We start from the raw sequence: 15,758 nt of genomic DNA on the forward strand, positions 1-15,758 counted from the left end.
GGAATATGGGTGCAATCCTGTATCCTAGAGCCATTGCTCACACTCGGTCATGGCCATTGGAATGCCCAGTTCCCCTGGTAGTGTGCATTGAAAGTATATCGTGTACACCATATCTTTGGTGGATTCTACAAACATATAAAACCGTTCTGAAAATGCTTCTTTTAAAAAACCTTCTTAAAAATACATTGGATTTTTCATAAGGCTCGCCATCTAGTGTTACATTTTGGTTTGGTTTTTGGCAGAATTTAGGTCACAACTTTATTGATTCCAATCAAGTGAGTGGTTGCATAGGCTCTGGTTCGACTAGCTCCCTGCACCCTTGCAGGCAGCGCTGACCCAGGTCACACCATAGGTCAGCCTTGGGCAAACACCCGGCATAGTGGAAGGCAGGGTCAAGCCAGTCCACCAGCCAGATGCCCCCCTGGACTCTGGCTCTAGGCACAACCCCTCTCAGGGAAGTCCTGGGCCCAAGAGTCTCAGGATTCCTTAAATGGAATACCCATCACATAGGGATGGCCAGACCGCTCTGCCACCCCTATCACCTGAACCAGAGCCTATCCGCAACCTTACAAGTTGTGAGGATTTGCTACGTGGCAGGCGAAACTCAAATGGCACCAGCCAATCAGCCAAGTGGAGAAAATTCCTGCCGTGCCCCTGTCCCAACGACAGGTGACCCATGACGGCATGGCAAGGTCATGCATGCAAGCCCTAAATATTGGGAGATGTGGGCGGGTGTTCCGATGCACTGGCCCCAAAGAGGAAGCTCAGGGAACACGTGCATGGGCTTAAATAGAGGTCCCTCGACACAAATTTGCTGGCATCCCATTGGTCTGATTGCACCCAGCATCGAGGGACCTCCAATTGTGTGTTGTGGCCATCCAAACGTTCCCACCAACAACACAGGGTCTGGTTGCCAGGTCACACTGCAACACATGCCCTCTTGTTAGGGAGGACCCGATATTGCACTGTTATGGAAAATTGCCCCTAAAATGCTCAGCCTTTTAGGAAGGACAGACGCGGGTCGGAAGCTCCAAAATTTGCACTAAGTTCAGCTCCGCCGGGAAATGACAGAGACCACACGATGCTGTCAGGAAAAACAAACTGATCCTTTTATTACAGAAAAGAAAGAACTACAGCTGTAGGGTCCCTGCCTCAAAGAATGTAGGAAGGAACCCCAGGAAATGGTGCATTTCCCTTTTATACCTTTCTGTCCACACATGGAAATCCCTGGACTGGGAGGGACGGGAAAGACAAGGAAAATGGGTGCTGATGGGATTAACTGGGTGTTGATAGGACTATTTCTTCATATGGTGAAAAGTCAATTGTTCTCCTCCGTTGCTGATGGGTTTCCCTTTGTTTGATCAGTCTAGATGGGAGTTGAGGTGGGGCTGTTCCAGGGGTTGGGGTCCATCCGGCAGGTGTTTTCCCCCAGGTCACGCAAGGATGATCCCTGGGATTATGTAAAAGGTGACACTTCTGGAGGTTTGAATAAACTGTCCCAGTTAATCCATCTTTGTCCATGTGTGTCTTTTGAATCAGGATGGCGATGGGGCAAGGTTCAGGTGGGCTGGGGTCATGCACAGGTTATGCAGCATTTCCTTTTACAGGAGACATATCTAATACAGAGAATTCTATGCAAAAGGTAGTAGTCCTGATATATAAAGGTTCTGAGGCATAAAACAGCAAACAGCACTTAAAACACACTCAAAACGTTTTATTTGCATCTGTATAGCTGAGTCCAAATCACCCTTGTTGTGAGTGCAATAAGATGATGGGCATCAAGCCTAGTGAAGAAGATTAGAAGCAAAACAAAGGCCTTTCAATGGGTTGGTCCAACTTCCTAGAATCATAGAATTGGGTCATCCTGTCCAGCCCCCTGCAATGCAGGAATCTCAGCTAAAGCATCCATGACAGATGGCCATCCAACCTCTGCTTAAAACCCTCCAAGGAAGGAAAGTCCACAACCTCCCGAGGGAGACTGGCCCACTGTCAAATAGTTCTTCCTGTCAGAAAGTTTTTCCTGATGTTTAGTCGGAATCTCCTTTCTTGTAATTTGAAGCTACTGGTTCAAGTCTTACCCTCCAGAGCAGGAGAAACCAAGCTTGTTCCCTCTTCCGTGTGACATGAGATATTTGAAGATGGCTATCATATCCCATGTGCTTAGGGCTACAGTGCCTGTCCCATCTTGCTGATCATCATTATGGGTCATGCCTGAGAACGTCACCTAAACGGGACCTTACAGGTGAAACTCGGAAAATTAGAGTATCGTCGAAAAGTGCATTTATTTCAGGAATGCAACTTAAAAAGTGAAACCAATATATGAGATAGATGCATGACATGCAAAGCAAGATATGTCAAGCCTTTGTTTGTTGTAATTGTAATTATTTGTCGTTAGGCGGGTCAATCATAAATGGAATGTAATTAATGAAATGTAATAGCGATGTTTATTTTTGTATTATTGTAACTATTTGTTTTATTACTGTGGAATTTCCAAAAGAGAGCTTTTGTAAAAATTTAAAGAAATATATATATAAGTTGTATTACTGAAATAAATGCACTTTTTGACAATATTCTAATTTTCCAGAGTTTCACCTGTACTTTTTATGAAAGTACATGGCTGCATATTTCCAAAACATTTAGATATCACACAACTTTAATGCTGGTGCATTTCCTTCCTTCTGTGATCCTAGGTTCACCTCCTAGTCCCATCCAGGCAAAGGCTAATACTGCACAAAAGACAGGGAAGAGACAGATGATTTGTCATCCGGTGCACAAATACAATGTGTTGCACGGGCACCAGCAAAGTTTCAAAGAGAACTCTGTGCTCTCTTCCTTCTTCACCTGCAGTTAAAATGGGACTTCCCTTATCTCTAAGGGGTTCTGTTCACATTTATATGTCTCCCATCAAAGGCTCATAGCATGAGAAATGCCTTCTCTATTGAAAGAGAGAGAGAGAGAGAGAGAGAGAGAGAACAGGAACTCCAAGTTCTGGTCTTCCCTATCTCCCCTTTTCCTATTGGGTATTAGGAACAAAGAATAACACAATTCTAGGCAAAGAACAATCCTATCTGATCTAAGTCACAGAGCTCTTTATTTCTGCTGAAGGTGGAAGCTCCGAAGGTCAGGCAGATTAGATAATCCCTTCTTTGAATATTGAAGGCAAATTTCAAATACTTTCTTGAACTTATTTCAGGCATTGCGGTTCGAGGACCCGCCCCCCGCAAGAAATAAAGACACAGTGACACGTGGTATTAAGGTTAATGGGTAGAATAAGGCCACAACTTTATTGGTTAAAGCAAGTGAGAGGTATTGGCTTAGGCATTGGACTCCCTAGCAAGCGTGACTCCACCCCGCGCGGCGGGGGGTCATATCAGGTTAACACCCCAAGGGAGGAGCCTGTTGATGCAAATACAACTGAAAGCTCCCCCTGGTGCCACCGGGGTCGTGCCATGGCCCTAGCCACCCGCAGGGCGTCGGACGGGATCCACGACCGCCGGATCCCTTAAGGGGATACCCCTATATGAGGAGGGTTGGATGATGGCCACAACCAGTCCTCGAACACACCAGACAACTCCATATTCCAATGCCTACCGCCAAATACCGAAGAATAAGTTGTGACGAATTGCTACGAGGTAGGCGAAAAAACCAAGAGGCCGGTGCCAATTAGCCAATTGGAGAAAAAACTCCTACCCGGACCCTTTGGGCCACCAAAGGCGACCCAAAGGCGACCAACCGAAGTCCATAGCAAGGTCAAAATGTACCTGACTAAGGGACGACCTAAAGGGCGGGTGGGTGGGAGATCCGATGTGGTGCAGGGGCAAAGAGGGGCGATCTGGAGCCTGCCGCGCTATTTTAAAGACCTGTTAGCTCCGCCCCCTCAGCTGGCCCTATTGGCCAGCCCTGAGCGCGGCAGGTATAGGTGGAGCAGGGGGCGGATCCCGCCCCCTGCCTGTTGCGTAGAGCAGGTCCCGTCCGCAAATCCCCCCCTCTCTGAAGAGGAGGGGTCTTGCGGTTCGAGGACCCGCCCCCCGCAAGAAATAAAGACACAGTGACACGTGGTATTAAGGTTAATGGGTAGAATAAGGCCACAACTTTATTGGTTAAAGCAAGTGAGAGGTATTGGCTTAGGCATTGGACTCCCTAGCAAGCGTGACTCCACCCCGCGCGGCGGGGGGTCATATCAGGTTAACACCCCAAGGGAGGAGCCTGTTGATGCAAATACAACTGAAAGCTCCCCCTGGTGCCACCGGGGTCGTGCCATGGCCCTAGCCACCCGCAGGGCGTCGGACGGGATCCACGACCGCCGGATCCCTTAAGGGGATACCCCTATATGAGGAGGGTTGGATGATGGCCACAACCAGTCCTCGAACACACCAGACAACTCCATATTCCAATGCCTACCGCCACCCGAGCCCAAAAGGGGCTCGCCGCCAATACCCTCACCGCTGTAACCAAGCCCTAATGCTTCGTGTGATATCAGCCAGCCAGATGTCGTTTCCTTGATCTGAAAGATGCACGCCATCATCACGGTAGAGAGCCACCTCACTGAACTTGATTTCAGGGTGCTCCACAACATTGCCCTCCATGCTACGCAGTTTGCGTGCCAAAACACGATTCAGCAGTTTCCTGGATTTTTCCAAGGCCCGTGGGTTATGACTGTCGCGCCACACTCTCCTCTTGAGCAGTGTGGACCAAAACAAGGTAGTAGCCGGGAACAAGGCAGCAAGTCCATCAAAGTCCTTCTTTATATGGAGCAATAAGTCCACGCTCTTTTTGTAAGCAAGATCATTTTCCCCCAGCTGGATAATGAGGATATCAGGGGGACCACAAGCAGCAGCTCGAGCTGTCACAGCAGGCATCAGCTCTTCCCAACGCATCCCACGCCTTGAGATCCAGGAAACGCACACGTCAGCCGGCAAACCCAGGTTGTTGCCAAGGCCCCGATCGCACGCCCGCACTCGCGCCCAGTGCACGATGCTGTGCCCACAAATCCAGACTCGTACTGAGGGTGAAGCTGCGGAATGAAGGGAGGAGAGGGAGGAGGTAAGTGGCTGCCAGCTAAAGATCCTTACGAATGTACCCCTTATAGGCGTTCGACTTCCAACGGCCCAATTCCTTAATCCTGTCTGTAGGGAGGCCTAAATGTGCTGCAGAGGTAGCAGCCCCTATCCTAAAAGAATGTGCAGCATATTCCTTTGCTGGAAACCCACATGCGTCGATTGCCATGCGCAAGACCCGCGTGAATTGGTGCCTCATCAGCCGGGAACCGTCCTCATGAATAAATAGTGGGCCAGCGCCAGCAGGTCTCAGGCACAAATAACGCCTAGTGTCCTTCACAGGACATGGACCTCGATGGTCAGAAGCTGTTAACTTTAACCAGGCACCCTTGCCGCGCTGATCAGTTTTCGAACTGCGGATATGTACTAACAGTTCTGCGCTGGACAACTGAATGTCATTCAAAAGAAGGCCACGATATTCATTGTCTGAGTGCTTTTCCACTACCACCTCTCCGACCCTGAGGGCCCCAAAGAAGGAGATGGCATAGGCAGCAGAAAATAAACGTGCCTCGTATCTAGACCAACAAATTGACCTTAACTTTTGGCGAACCAGGCAGAGCAATTCGTAAGTTATTGGCCTACGCCCTTCGGCTTTTTTGGGCTGAAGCCTGCCCCAACCGTCAATTGCCCTGTGGACGATGAAGTCCGCACAAGGGTCCAAGGAGAACATAGCCTTACTGAAGAAAGTAATTGCAGCTGTATGTATTTTTAAAGTTTTTGCTGCCCGCCCCAAAGTGTACTGATGCTCCAAGTATTGTAAAACGTGATCTGTGGTCGGTGGGATATTATGTGCAAGGGCTAGAACTTTGCACCGGTAGTCCAAAAAGTTACCCCAGGTTTGATTGTAAGAACGGAGGGTAGAAGGGGCCACGGAGGCCAATACTCCCTTAATCACGTTGCGTTTCCAAGGCTCCAGAGGTGGTCCGGGAAGGGTTCTGGCCACTGCTGAGCTAGAGGTGCCAGTGACCGGAAGCGGTCCATCTGAAATCGAGATAAAGCATCCGCTATGTCATTCTTTATCCCGGGCACAAACTTGGCTGAAAACAGTATGTTACACTCTAGGCAGAGCAGCACAAATGAGCGCAGTAGACTGGAAACCCTATCAGAACGTGAGGACTGCTTGGCCAATACGTTTACCACAGCTTGATTGTCGGTCCTGAAGCAAACCCGGCGGTTCCGGAATTCGGCTGTCCACAGGTGCACTGCAACCACTATTGGGAAAAACTCAAGAAAAGTGAGATCCCTAGTGATGGCCTTGCCTTGCCAGTTCTTTGGCCAACGCTGAGCGCACCAGCGCCCTCGGAAGTAGACGCCGAACCCAAGGGACCCCGCCGCATCAGATTGGACCTGAAAGTCTGCATGTAACGTCAAGGTGTCCTGCCACAATGAGATACCATTATAATGCTCCAAAAATTTTAACCACATTTCCAAATCCGCTTTGACGGACTTTGGGAGGCGGACCCTGTGATGAGGCAGCTTGAGGCCGGCGGACAATCTAGACAGCCGCGAGCAAAAGGGGCGGCCAGGGGAGACTACCCTACACGCGAAATTAAGATGACCAAGGAGGGATTGGATCTGCCTAAGAGTAAGCTTTTTAAGTGGAAGGACCTCACGTATGGTATCACTAAGGGCACGGATTTTGTCTCGGGGAAGGCGGGAAGACTGAGAAATGGTATCTAGCTCAATGCCAAGAAAGGTGAGGGAGTGAACTGGACCCTCCGTTTTATCGGCAGCCAGGGGAACGCCTAATTCATGAGCTAGGGACGCAAATGCATTTAAAAGAAAAGCACATTCTGCTGTGTCTGGTTTACCCACGAGTAAATAATCATCCAGATAATGACACACCCCTGACAGGCCGGTCCTAAAACGCAGGGCCCATTCCAGGAAGGTGCTGAAGGTCTCAAATGCAGCACAGGAAACCGAACAACCCATCGGCATGGCCTTGTCATAGTAAAAATTTCCTTGGAACTTGAAACCTAATAAATGAAAATCCCTAGGATGAACCGGCAAGAGCCGGAAGGCGGACTCAATGTCACACTTTGCCAGGAGGGCACCCGGCCCATGCCCCCTAACTAGCTTTACTGCCTGATCAAAAGATGCATATTTGACTGAGCATAACTCGGGTGGTATCGCATCGTTAACGGAGCCCCCTTTTGGATAGGACAGGTTGTGAATTAACCGATATTCTCCCGGGGACTTCTTGGGGACAATGCCTAAAGGGGAGATGTGTAGGTTTTGAAGTGGGGGGTCAGGGAAGGGGCCTGCCACCCTACCCGCTGCAATCTCTTTTCCAATTTTTTTGATGGCGACCTCGGGCATTTCCCTGACGGATTTCTGATTTGGGGAATCCTTGGCTGTAAGTGAACCCGCTACAGGAATCCTGAAACCCTGTGAAAAACCTAGCCAGAGATAATTAGCGGCTTTCTTGTTAGGATAGATATCCAGAAGGAGACGCAATGGGGCAAGCTTAATGGGGGAACACGCCAGCCCCGGTTCCCTGTTGGTTTCCTGCGGTCTCATGTCAATTGCGGTTCCCTGCTGTTGCATTGGTGGGGCCGGGGGCACCTCTAGGCCCTTGTTGGTAGTGTCCCCGGCCCCCACGAAAGGGCTGCCTACCCTTGTGGCATGACGTTGCTGGGTGAGCTCCTGCGCACTTTTCGCATTCATGCGAGTACCTGCAGACAGATCTGTTACAAACACCTTTATTGTACTCCCAACACAGCAGTTTTCGCCTTACCTCCTTCCTGGCATCTGCACGGCCCGAGTGGTAGGCCTCCTGCGGTTTCTTTTCCACATACGGGCCAACCACAACGTTCCAGATGCCACTCTCAATTTTGTCCCAGCGCGCATTAGGAATGCGAGAAGCCTTCCTGCGGAACTTCTCGTCATATCTAATAGCCGCCGCTTCACCGGCTAGGGAAAAGGCTGTCCTAATATTGGTCAGATAGGCCACCAGATGAAGGGCCCGCTTGGGGTATGCGGCCACTACAGCCCCCATGAAAGCCTGGTAGCCGTCCAGCCAGTTCTCGAAGGTCCTAGGTACCCTCGGCTTGCCCCTACGCCTCGAGTAAGAAGGCTTTTTCTCTCCCTTACCCAGCTCCTCAGCAGGTGGGACCAAATCGAACATATCTACGTACTCCCCATTCAATACTTTTTCCCTCAGTTTAGGGGAAAGGTGGTCACCAGGAACTGTGTCCGATTCATTGTGCGTGGAGGAAGTAACATCCGCTACTAGGGCCCCATCCTTCCATTCCAACGCACCCCCAAATTTTTTACGGTGGGAATTAGCCCTCCTACGCCAGGCCCAGTCCGGAAGGCCAGAAATCCCTTCAGCCTTCCCCCAGTAAGACTCCAGAGATGCATCGCTATCATAATCGGATGACGTACCTGATTCTGAACTGTGAGAACGCGACTTCCTGCAGGCATGTTTCTTCTTATGATGTCTCTTTCGTGCTGGCTTGTCCCTGTGATCCTCATCATCTCCAGAAGAGGCATAGGAGTCCTGTACATGCTTACCCCCGGAACTGCCTGTTCGCCTTGCCTGGTGTTTTTTCCGGACCTGACGCCGCTCATCCTCCCCATCAGAAGAGGTGTGGGACTCCTGGATATGCTTCGTCTTGGCACGCCGCTTTCCACCCGGCTGCTGGCTCCTCGGGGCATGAGGCTGTGCTTCCTCGCCTCCGGAAGAAATATCGGCCCCGGGATGCTGAACGCTATGCCGCTGACCCTGTGGAATGCTCAAGGAAGACTGGGGCAAAGATGAGTCACGGAGGGAAGCCTGCACCGTTTGGTCCCTAGCCACAGATGCTGCAGATATTAAGGCAGCGACCGGGGACCTGTCCAGCCTACCTGACTGTGGACCGTGACACAAAGACGCTGACGTGCCCGGCCGATCGTCCTGCTCCGTATCAGGAATAATATCGGGCGATGAAGACCTAGATTCCTTAGAAGAAGGGTTAGTCATGCGTTCCTCGAAACCCAACATAAAGGTTTTTAGTTCGCTAAAGAATTGAGTCACCACCTTTGGGGTAGCACTCTTCTTACGAGGAGCCCGCGGCTTGCTGCCTACCTGTCGTCTCGCGTTAGAGGCAGTGTCAACATGGGCGGGCTTCTTTCCCGACTCCACATCCTTTGGTGGCTGCACGCCCATGGCGACTTTGTTCCCCGACTCCATGTGGAAACCAACCAACAACAATGACAACAGTATATGTCCAACAATCTATTAATTAATTATGCTATAATTATTATTATTATATATATTTTTGGTTATTTTTCTTTGTTTAATTTATTTATTTATTTTAACTTATTCTATTTATTTATTTATTTATTTTTTATTTATTTTTATTTTTTATTTATTTATTTATTTATTTAATTATTATTATTATTATTCTTTACTATTAAAGGAGGAGACCGGCAAATGCAAGCTAAATTAGCAAAGGCAAGCTAAACTGTATTATTCTTACTATTGTGTGCAGGGGATTGGCCTTATCACAAGCAAAAACCGAGCAGGGGGTCCAAGGCGGCAGACACTAGCACAGGCAAGCTGAATCTCAGATCAGGGAAGGCAAGCTAAATTGTAGCAAGGGCCAGATAAAACACACAAGGGAAGCAATTGCCTGGGGCACAGCCGCTACAGGCCAAGAGGGAACAAAGACTTGTACCGGAGAGAACTCCCAATGCAATTAAGTGTCTATTGCTGATAATGCAGCCCCCAAGGAGAGGCAATGAATCAGCCTGCTCAGTGCCCTGGCCCAATTAAAGGCAAGATTCCTGAATTAGTTCGCTTATAAAGGCGCCCAGGCAACGCACTGCTGTATTATTATTATTATTATTATTATTATTATTATATTATTATTATTATTATTATTATTATTATTATTATTACTATTATTATCTAGCAAAAGGAAAATAGCAGGAAAACAAAACAGGGCACAAAGAGACACACTCAAAATGGCTGCCCGGGGCTGCACACGTGGGGACACTCAAAATGGCGCCGGGTTTGCAAAACAAAACAGCAAGAGACACACTCAAAATGGCTGCCGGGGGCTGCACACGTGGGGACACTCAAAATGGCGCCGGGTTTGCAAAACAAAACAGCCAGAGACACACTCAAAATGGCTGCCGGGGGCTGCACACGTGGGGACACTCAAGATGGCGCTGAGTTTAAATAGGGGCCACCGATTCAATAACCAAGTTCCAGAAGGCAACCGCAACAAGCTACAAATACGTACCACGTGCGCCTAGCGGCCTCCCACGTGGTCCGACTAAATGGCGTCCCACGTTACCTAGGTAACCAGAGGGGAACAATACGTGGCGCCTGCTAAGGGATGGGGAGCATGCAAAGCCCAGGACTGGCAATGGCCCCAACCACCAAGGAAAGTAAACCACCCCCCGCACAAACACCCTCAACTAACGATACCACGATACCAAATGGGATGCGCTGATCGCGGGTACTCACTGCGAGGTCCCAAGCACACAGGGCGCAACCACGGCACAGCGGGGAGAGGTGGGGTGAACCACGCGGTCACTCCAAAGATCCGATCCAGCGACGGATAACCAGATGACCCACAGCGTCCAGGAAGCGCTACAGTGAGGAGGGCAGAAGCACTACAGGGGAGGCAAGCCGCAGATCCTCAGCCGAGACAGCAAAGGCTGCTGTGTATCCGAAGCTGTCTGCTTTCCCGCTGATCAGCTGAGAGGCGGGAGCGTGGGGGCAGGCAATACAGGAGGAGCGCGATCTGCAGCGCTCAAAGCAGCCACCCGGCCAGCTGGTCCGCCTGCGGTAGAGGGCTGAGGACAGCGCGTGGTCGCTCTGAGGAAGATCCAACGACGATCCAACGACGATCCAGCGAAGATCCAGATCCGATGTGGTGCAGGGGCAAAGAGGGGCGATCTGGAGCCTGCCGCGCTATTTTAAAGACCTGTTAGCTCCGCCCCCTCAGCTGGCCCTATTGGCCAGCCCTGAGCGCGGCAGGTATAGGTGGAGCAGGGGGCGGATCCCGCCCCCTGCCTGTTGCGTAGAGCAGGTCCCGTCCGCAAATCCCCCCCTCTCTGAAGAGGAGGGGTCTTCTCTTTCCTTTCTCCCTTAATTGCCTCCTCCTGATGTATTTCTTGTTTATGCAATTAGCTATCCCAAGATAACCATCCCTGAACCCAATTCAGGCTCTGATTGGTTGAAAAAGTGCATTGAGGCAGCCAGTTCTGGCACAATCAGGAACTGCTGACTTCTCTTTCAAGCAAGGAGAAGCGGCAAAGTAAATAACTGGAGGGTGGCATTTCTCCAGAGAGCAGAGTTCAAGAGCCAATGCCTCTCCAGGAGCCATCACTAGCTGGATTCATCAGTACCTCGCACTCATGCAAACACGGGAGAAGCCTGCTTTAAAAGATTTCCCCCCAAGAAGCATGTACCATTTTGCATTAGAGATTATTACTTGACGATCCAAGATTTTACTGTCTTGGGCTCCTTGATCACTGCAGATGGTGACAGCAGTCACGAAATTAAAAGACGCCTGCTTCTTGGGAGAAAAGCAATGACAAACCTAGACAGCATCTTAAAAAGCAGAGACATCACCTTGCCTACAAAGGTCCGTATAGTTAAAGCTATGGTTTTCCCAGTAGTGATGTATGGAAGTGAGAGCTGGACCATAAAGAAGGCTGATCGCCGAAGAATTAATGCTTTTGAATTATGGTGCTGGAGGAGACTCTTGAGAGTCCCATGGACTGGAAGAAGATCAAAACTATCCATTCTTAAGGAAATCAGCCCTGAGTGCTCACTGGAAGGACAGATCGTGAAACCGAGGCTCCAATACTTTGGCCACCTCATGAGAAGAGAAGAATCCTTGGAAAAGACTCTGATGTTGGGAAAGATTGAGGGCACTAGGAGAAGGGGAAGACAGAGGACGAGATGGTTGGACAGTGTTCTCGAAGCTACGAACATGAGTTTGACCAAACTGCGGGAGGCAGTGCAAGACAGGAGTGCCTGGCGTGCTATGGTCCATGGGGTCACGAAGAGTCAGACACGACTAAACAACAACAACTTGACGGTCCATTTCCCAGGGAATTTTTAAGGCCATAAGATGGCCAAATTCCAGCTCAATATTTTGTACATAGCTGATACTACGCCCTTTGGAGCAGCAGGAATGTTGCCCATAAGTTCTTCTAAAGCAGTCGACCCTTGGTCTGCTTGAATGGCTATACATAGTTTCAACAGCAGGAAAAACAATTGATTAAAATTAAATCATGACCATGTTACATTGGGAAACTTTAGCCAAAATCTGTTGTTTACATAGAACTGCTTGTTCCCAGTCCTCCCAAACCATCGTATCTCCAGCTTCACAAAACATGGGGTGGTAGCTGAGTGGAAACAGCAGAAAGATCAGAGGAGTGACTTTCTTGAGTATTGTTTGCCAAGCACTTAATGTACAGTGGTACCTCGGTTTGCGACCGCAATCCGTTCAGCGGAGCCAGTCGCTCCCCGAATTTGTCATTCGCTGAAGGCACACTTCTGCGTGTGTGCGAAGCACCAAAGGAGCGTTTCTGCGCGCATGCGCACTGCGCAGATCGCTTCTGCGCATCCGAGTGCCACGGAACCCGGATGTAAACACTTCCAGGTCCGCGGTGGTCGGAAACCGAAGCGGTCGCAAACGGAGGCGGTCGCTGACCGTACTGAGTAAAAATGGGCTTTCCACCTGGTAAATTAATTTCGGGGTAATGGTAAGAAAGGGCCAGGCCCTAAACTTCTGATATTCCAATTCTATATCAACCCACGGTTTTTCTCCTAAATCTTGAATCAAAGACACAGGGTTCCTGACATGGAACACCTTATAGTCAGTGCTTTTTTAAAAGGAAAAAGAAAAAAAGGTCCTGTTACTCACCATGAAATTGTTGCGATAAGTGCCACACTTTTAACATTTTTTTGGGGGGGGGCGTGCCAGTACTCCATTCCCCTGAGTACCCCCGATAAAAAGCTTATAATATGTAAGCAGATGGGGTTTTTAATCAGTGTTTTTTTTATAAAAAAAAATTGTAAACCCTCTTCCTGCTTGGTCATTGAACACATTCCAGCCTCTCTGCGCTGTTTTCCTTTTTGTATCACCTGTAAACAGATGTGTTCAATCAGGAACGCCTTGTTAGTCCTCCTCTCACCATTTCCTATTCATGCGACTTGTATACTCAGTGGACTTGTTGTTCGACAGGTTGTGGGACTTTGCTCTGGCAGAAAAACTAGCCTGCCAAATATGTGGGTTTCTAAAGGACCAATGGAAGCATTCTGCTACAAGCAGTACGGCATCGCTGCATCGCTTAAGTAGGTTAATCATGGCGATTCTGCAAAATGCCCTCCACAAACTCACGAGCAGGCGTGGAAGGAAAACGCCTGAATGGCCAAAAATAATCCCGTGGTGACCCAAGTTTAACGAGAAGCTGAAATTTAGCCTCTATCTTCCTTGGGCAATTTAGAAAGTGGGGAGGAAGGAGTTGTATACATTTGAGAAAGGCTTTTTTTCACATTTTAAGGTCTGTACATAAAAGCCTCTTTGATTACTGTTAAATCCCTGATCCGATTCCTCCCTTCCCATGGCTGTGGGCATCTATAGTACAAGCCACTTCCTTTAATATCCCTCTCTGAGCTCTGGTGAAATTGGTATGGCATGGAAAGTCTTGTCAATCCCGCCTGCAAATTTGTTCTCTCTTGACAAAGACTATTCTGCAGGGCGGCCAGGGAAATTTCTGTGCCAAAACCAGGCCTTAACCCCAATCCAAATGGATTCAGGAAATCAGTCTCATCCAAGAGGGTCAGGATCTGATTGGCAACCACCCTCTTCAGAATCCTGCCCAGAAAGGGGACCTTTGCAACCATCCCAAAATTAATATCTCCTGGATTCACCACTACCTCTTTCAGACTCCCTCTCTTAGTGAGGTATGAATTATCTCCCTCATCCAACTGATCACCCTCTTTTTGCTGTGTTTTACAAGATACTAGGGAGCATAGTGTTCCCTTGTTAGAACAGGTCCACTGGCTAATACAATGGTACCTCGGTTTAAGAACAGTCCTGTTTACGAACGATTCGGTTTACAAACTCCACAAAACTGGAAGTAGTGTCCCGGTTTGCGAACTTTACCTCTGTCTAAGAAAGGAATTCAATTCCTTGATGCTTTTGAATTATGGTGCTGGAGGAGACTCTTGAGAGTCCCATGGACTGCAAGAAGATCAAACCTATCCATTCTGAAGGAAATCAGCCCTGAGTGCTCACTGGAAGGACAGATCATGAAGCTGAGGCTCCAATACTTTGGCCACCTCATGAGAAGAGAAGACTCCCTGGAAAAGACCCTGATGTTGGGAAAGATTGAGGGCACAAGGAGAAGGGGACGACAGAGGACGAGATGGTTGGACAGTGTTCTCGAAGCTACGAACATGAGTTTGACCAAACTGCGGGGGGCAGTGCAAGACAGGAGTGCCTGGCGTGCTATGGTCCATGGGGTCACGAAGAGTCGGCCACGATTAAACAACTAAACAACAACAACAACAAGAAAGGAATCCGAATGGTGGAAGGGCACTGGTGGCGGGAGGCCTTATTAGGGAAAGCGCGCCTCGGTTTAAGAACGGTTTCAGTTTAAGAACGGATTTCCGGAACGGATTAAGCTCGTAAACCAAGGTACCACTGTAGTCTGTTTCTGGGTGCAATTCAAAGTGCTGATTATGACCTATAAAGCCCCACACGGCTCAACTCCCGGCTTTCGGAAGGACTGTATTCTCTCTTAGAAACTTGCCTGGGCTCTGATATCTTTAGGGGAGCTCCACCCCCCCCAGAGGCACGTTAGATGGGGATGCAAGACAGGGCCTTCTCCGTGGGTGCTCCCAGGCTTCAGAACTCCCTTCCTTGCAGGGACCTGCCTACCCGCGGAGGGAAGGAAGAGACATGTCAAAGAAAAGGGGGCTGAGCGTTGAAGAGAAGAGAAGAGAACACGGATGATGGAAATATTTTTTGAAACAGAAGATGTCTTCTAACTAAAAGACACTGAGAATTATTTTCTGAAAGAGAAAGGAATCACTGCTATGTCGGTGAAGGAGGTCTTACAGAGCTTAGTTGATGACAGTGTGGTGGACACTGATAGGATTGGGACTTCAAATTATTTTTGGGCTTTTCCATGCAAAGCTTTTCACGCAAGGAAGCGTAAACTGAGGAACTGCAGAATCAGTTCTCAGAATATAGCCAAAAGGAAAAAAGCTTCCAAGAAACCATTGAGAAATCAAAAATTGGGCTCCAAGACACTGCGGAACGTGTGTCACTTATAAAGGAACTTACTGCCCTTCGACAGAAGAGAGACCAACTAACGGCAGAAATAGATAAATACAAAGAATATGATCTGGATATAGTTGAAGAAATCCGTCAAGCAAATATAGTAGCTAAGGAAGCAGCCAACAGATGGACTGATAATATCTTTGCAGTGAAATCTTGGGCCAAACGGAAGTTTGCATTTGAAGAGAGCAAAATTGATAATAATAATAATAATAATAATAATAATAATAATAATAATAATAATACCGGTAATAATAATAATAATTTATTATTTATACGCCGCCCATCTGGCCGGGTTCCCCCAGCCACTCTGGGCGGCTTCCAACAAAACATTAAAATACAGAAATCAAACATTAAAAGCTTCCCTAAACAGGGCTGCCTTGAGATGCCTTCTAAAGGTCTG

General features: G+C 48.6%; 1 protein-coding gene and 1 pseudogene across 1 annotated transcript; one reads left to right on the top strand and one right to left on the bottom strand.

Moving 5' to 3' along the window:
* Nucleotides 1-3,205: 3,205 nt before the first annotated feature.
* Nucleotides 3,206-7,745, bottom strand: LOC148684307 (uncharacterized). Its single transcript, XM_088653862.1, has one exon. The coding sequence runs from the start codon at nt 7,722-7,724 to the stop codon at nt 5,949-5,951; it is 1,776 nt and encodes a 591-aa protein (XP_088509988.1). The 5' UTR covers nt 7,725-7,745; the 3' UTR covers nt 3,206-5,948.
* A 7,218-nt stretch (nt 7,746-14,963) lies between these two features.
* On the top strand, nt 14,964-15,554 carry LOC118078769 (meiotic nuclear division protein 1 homolog pseudogene; annotated as a pseudogene).
* The last annotated feature ends 204 nt before the right edge of the window (nt 15,555-15,758 follow it).

This window comes from Zootoca vivipara, chromosome 11 (assembly GCF_965207765.1).
Source record: "Zootoca vivipara chromosome 11, rZooViv2.hap1.1, whole genome shotgun sequence".
Classification (NCBI taxonomy): domain Eukaryota; kingdom Metazoa; phylum Chordata; class Lepidosauria; order Squamata; family Lacertidae; genus Zootoca; species Zootoca vivipara.

Excerpts from the sequence above, each read along its gene's own strand:
- LOC148684307 (XM_088653862.1), bottom strand. The coding sequence starts at position 7,724 with ATGAATGCGAAAAGTGCGCAGGAGCTCACCCAGCAACGTCATGCCACA.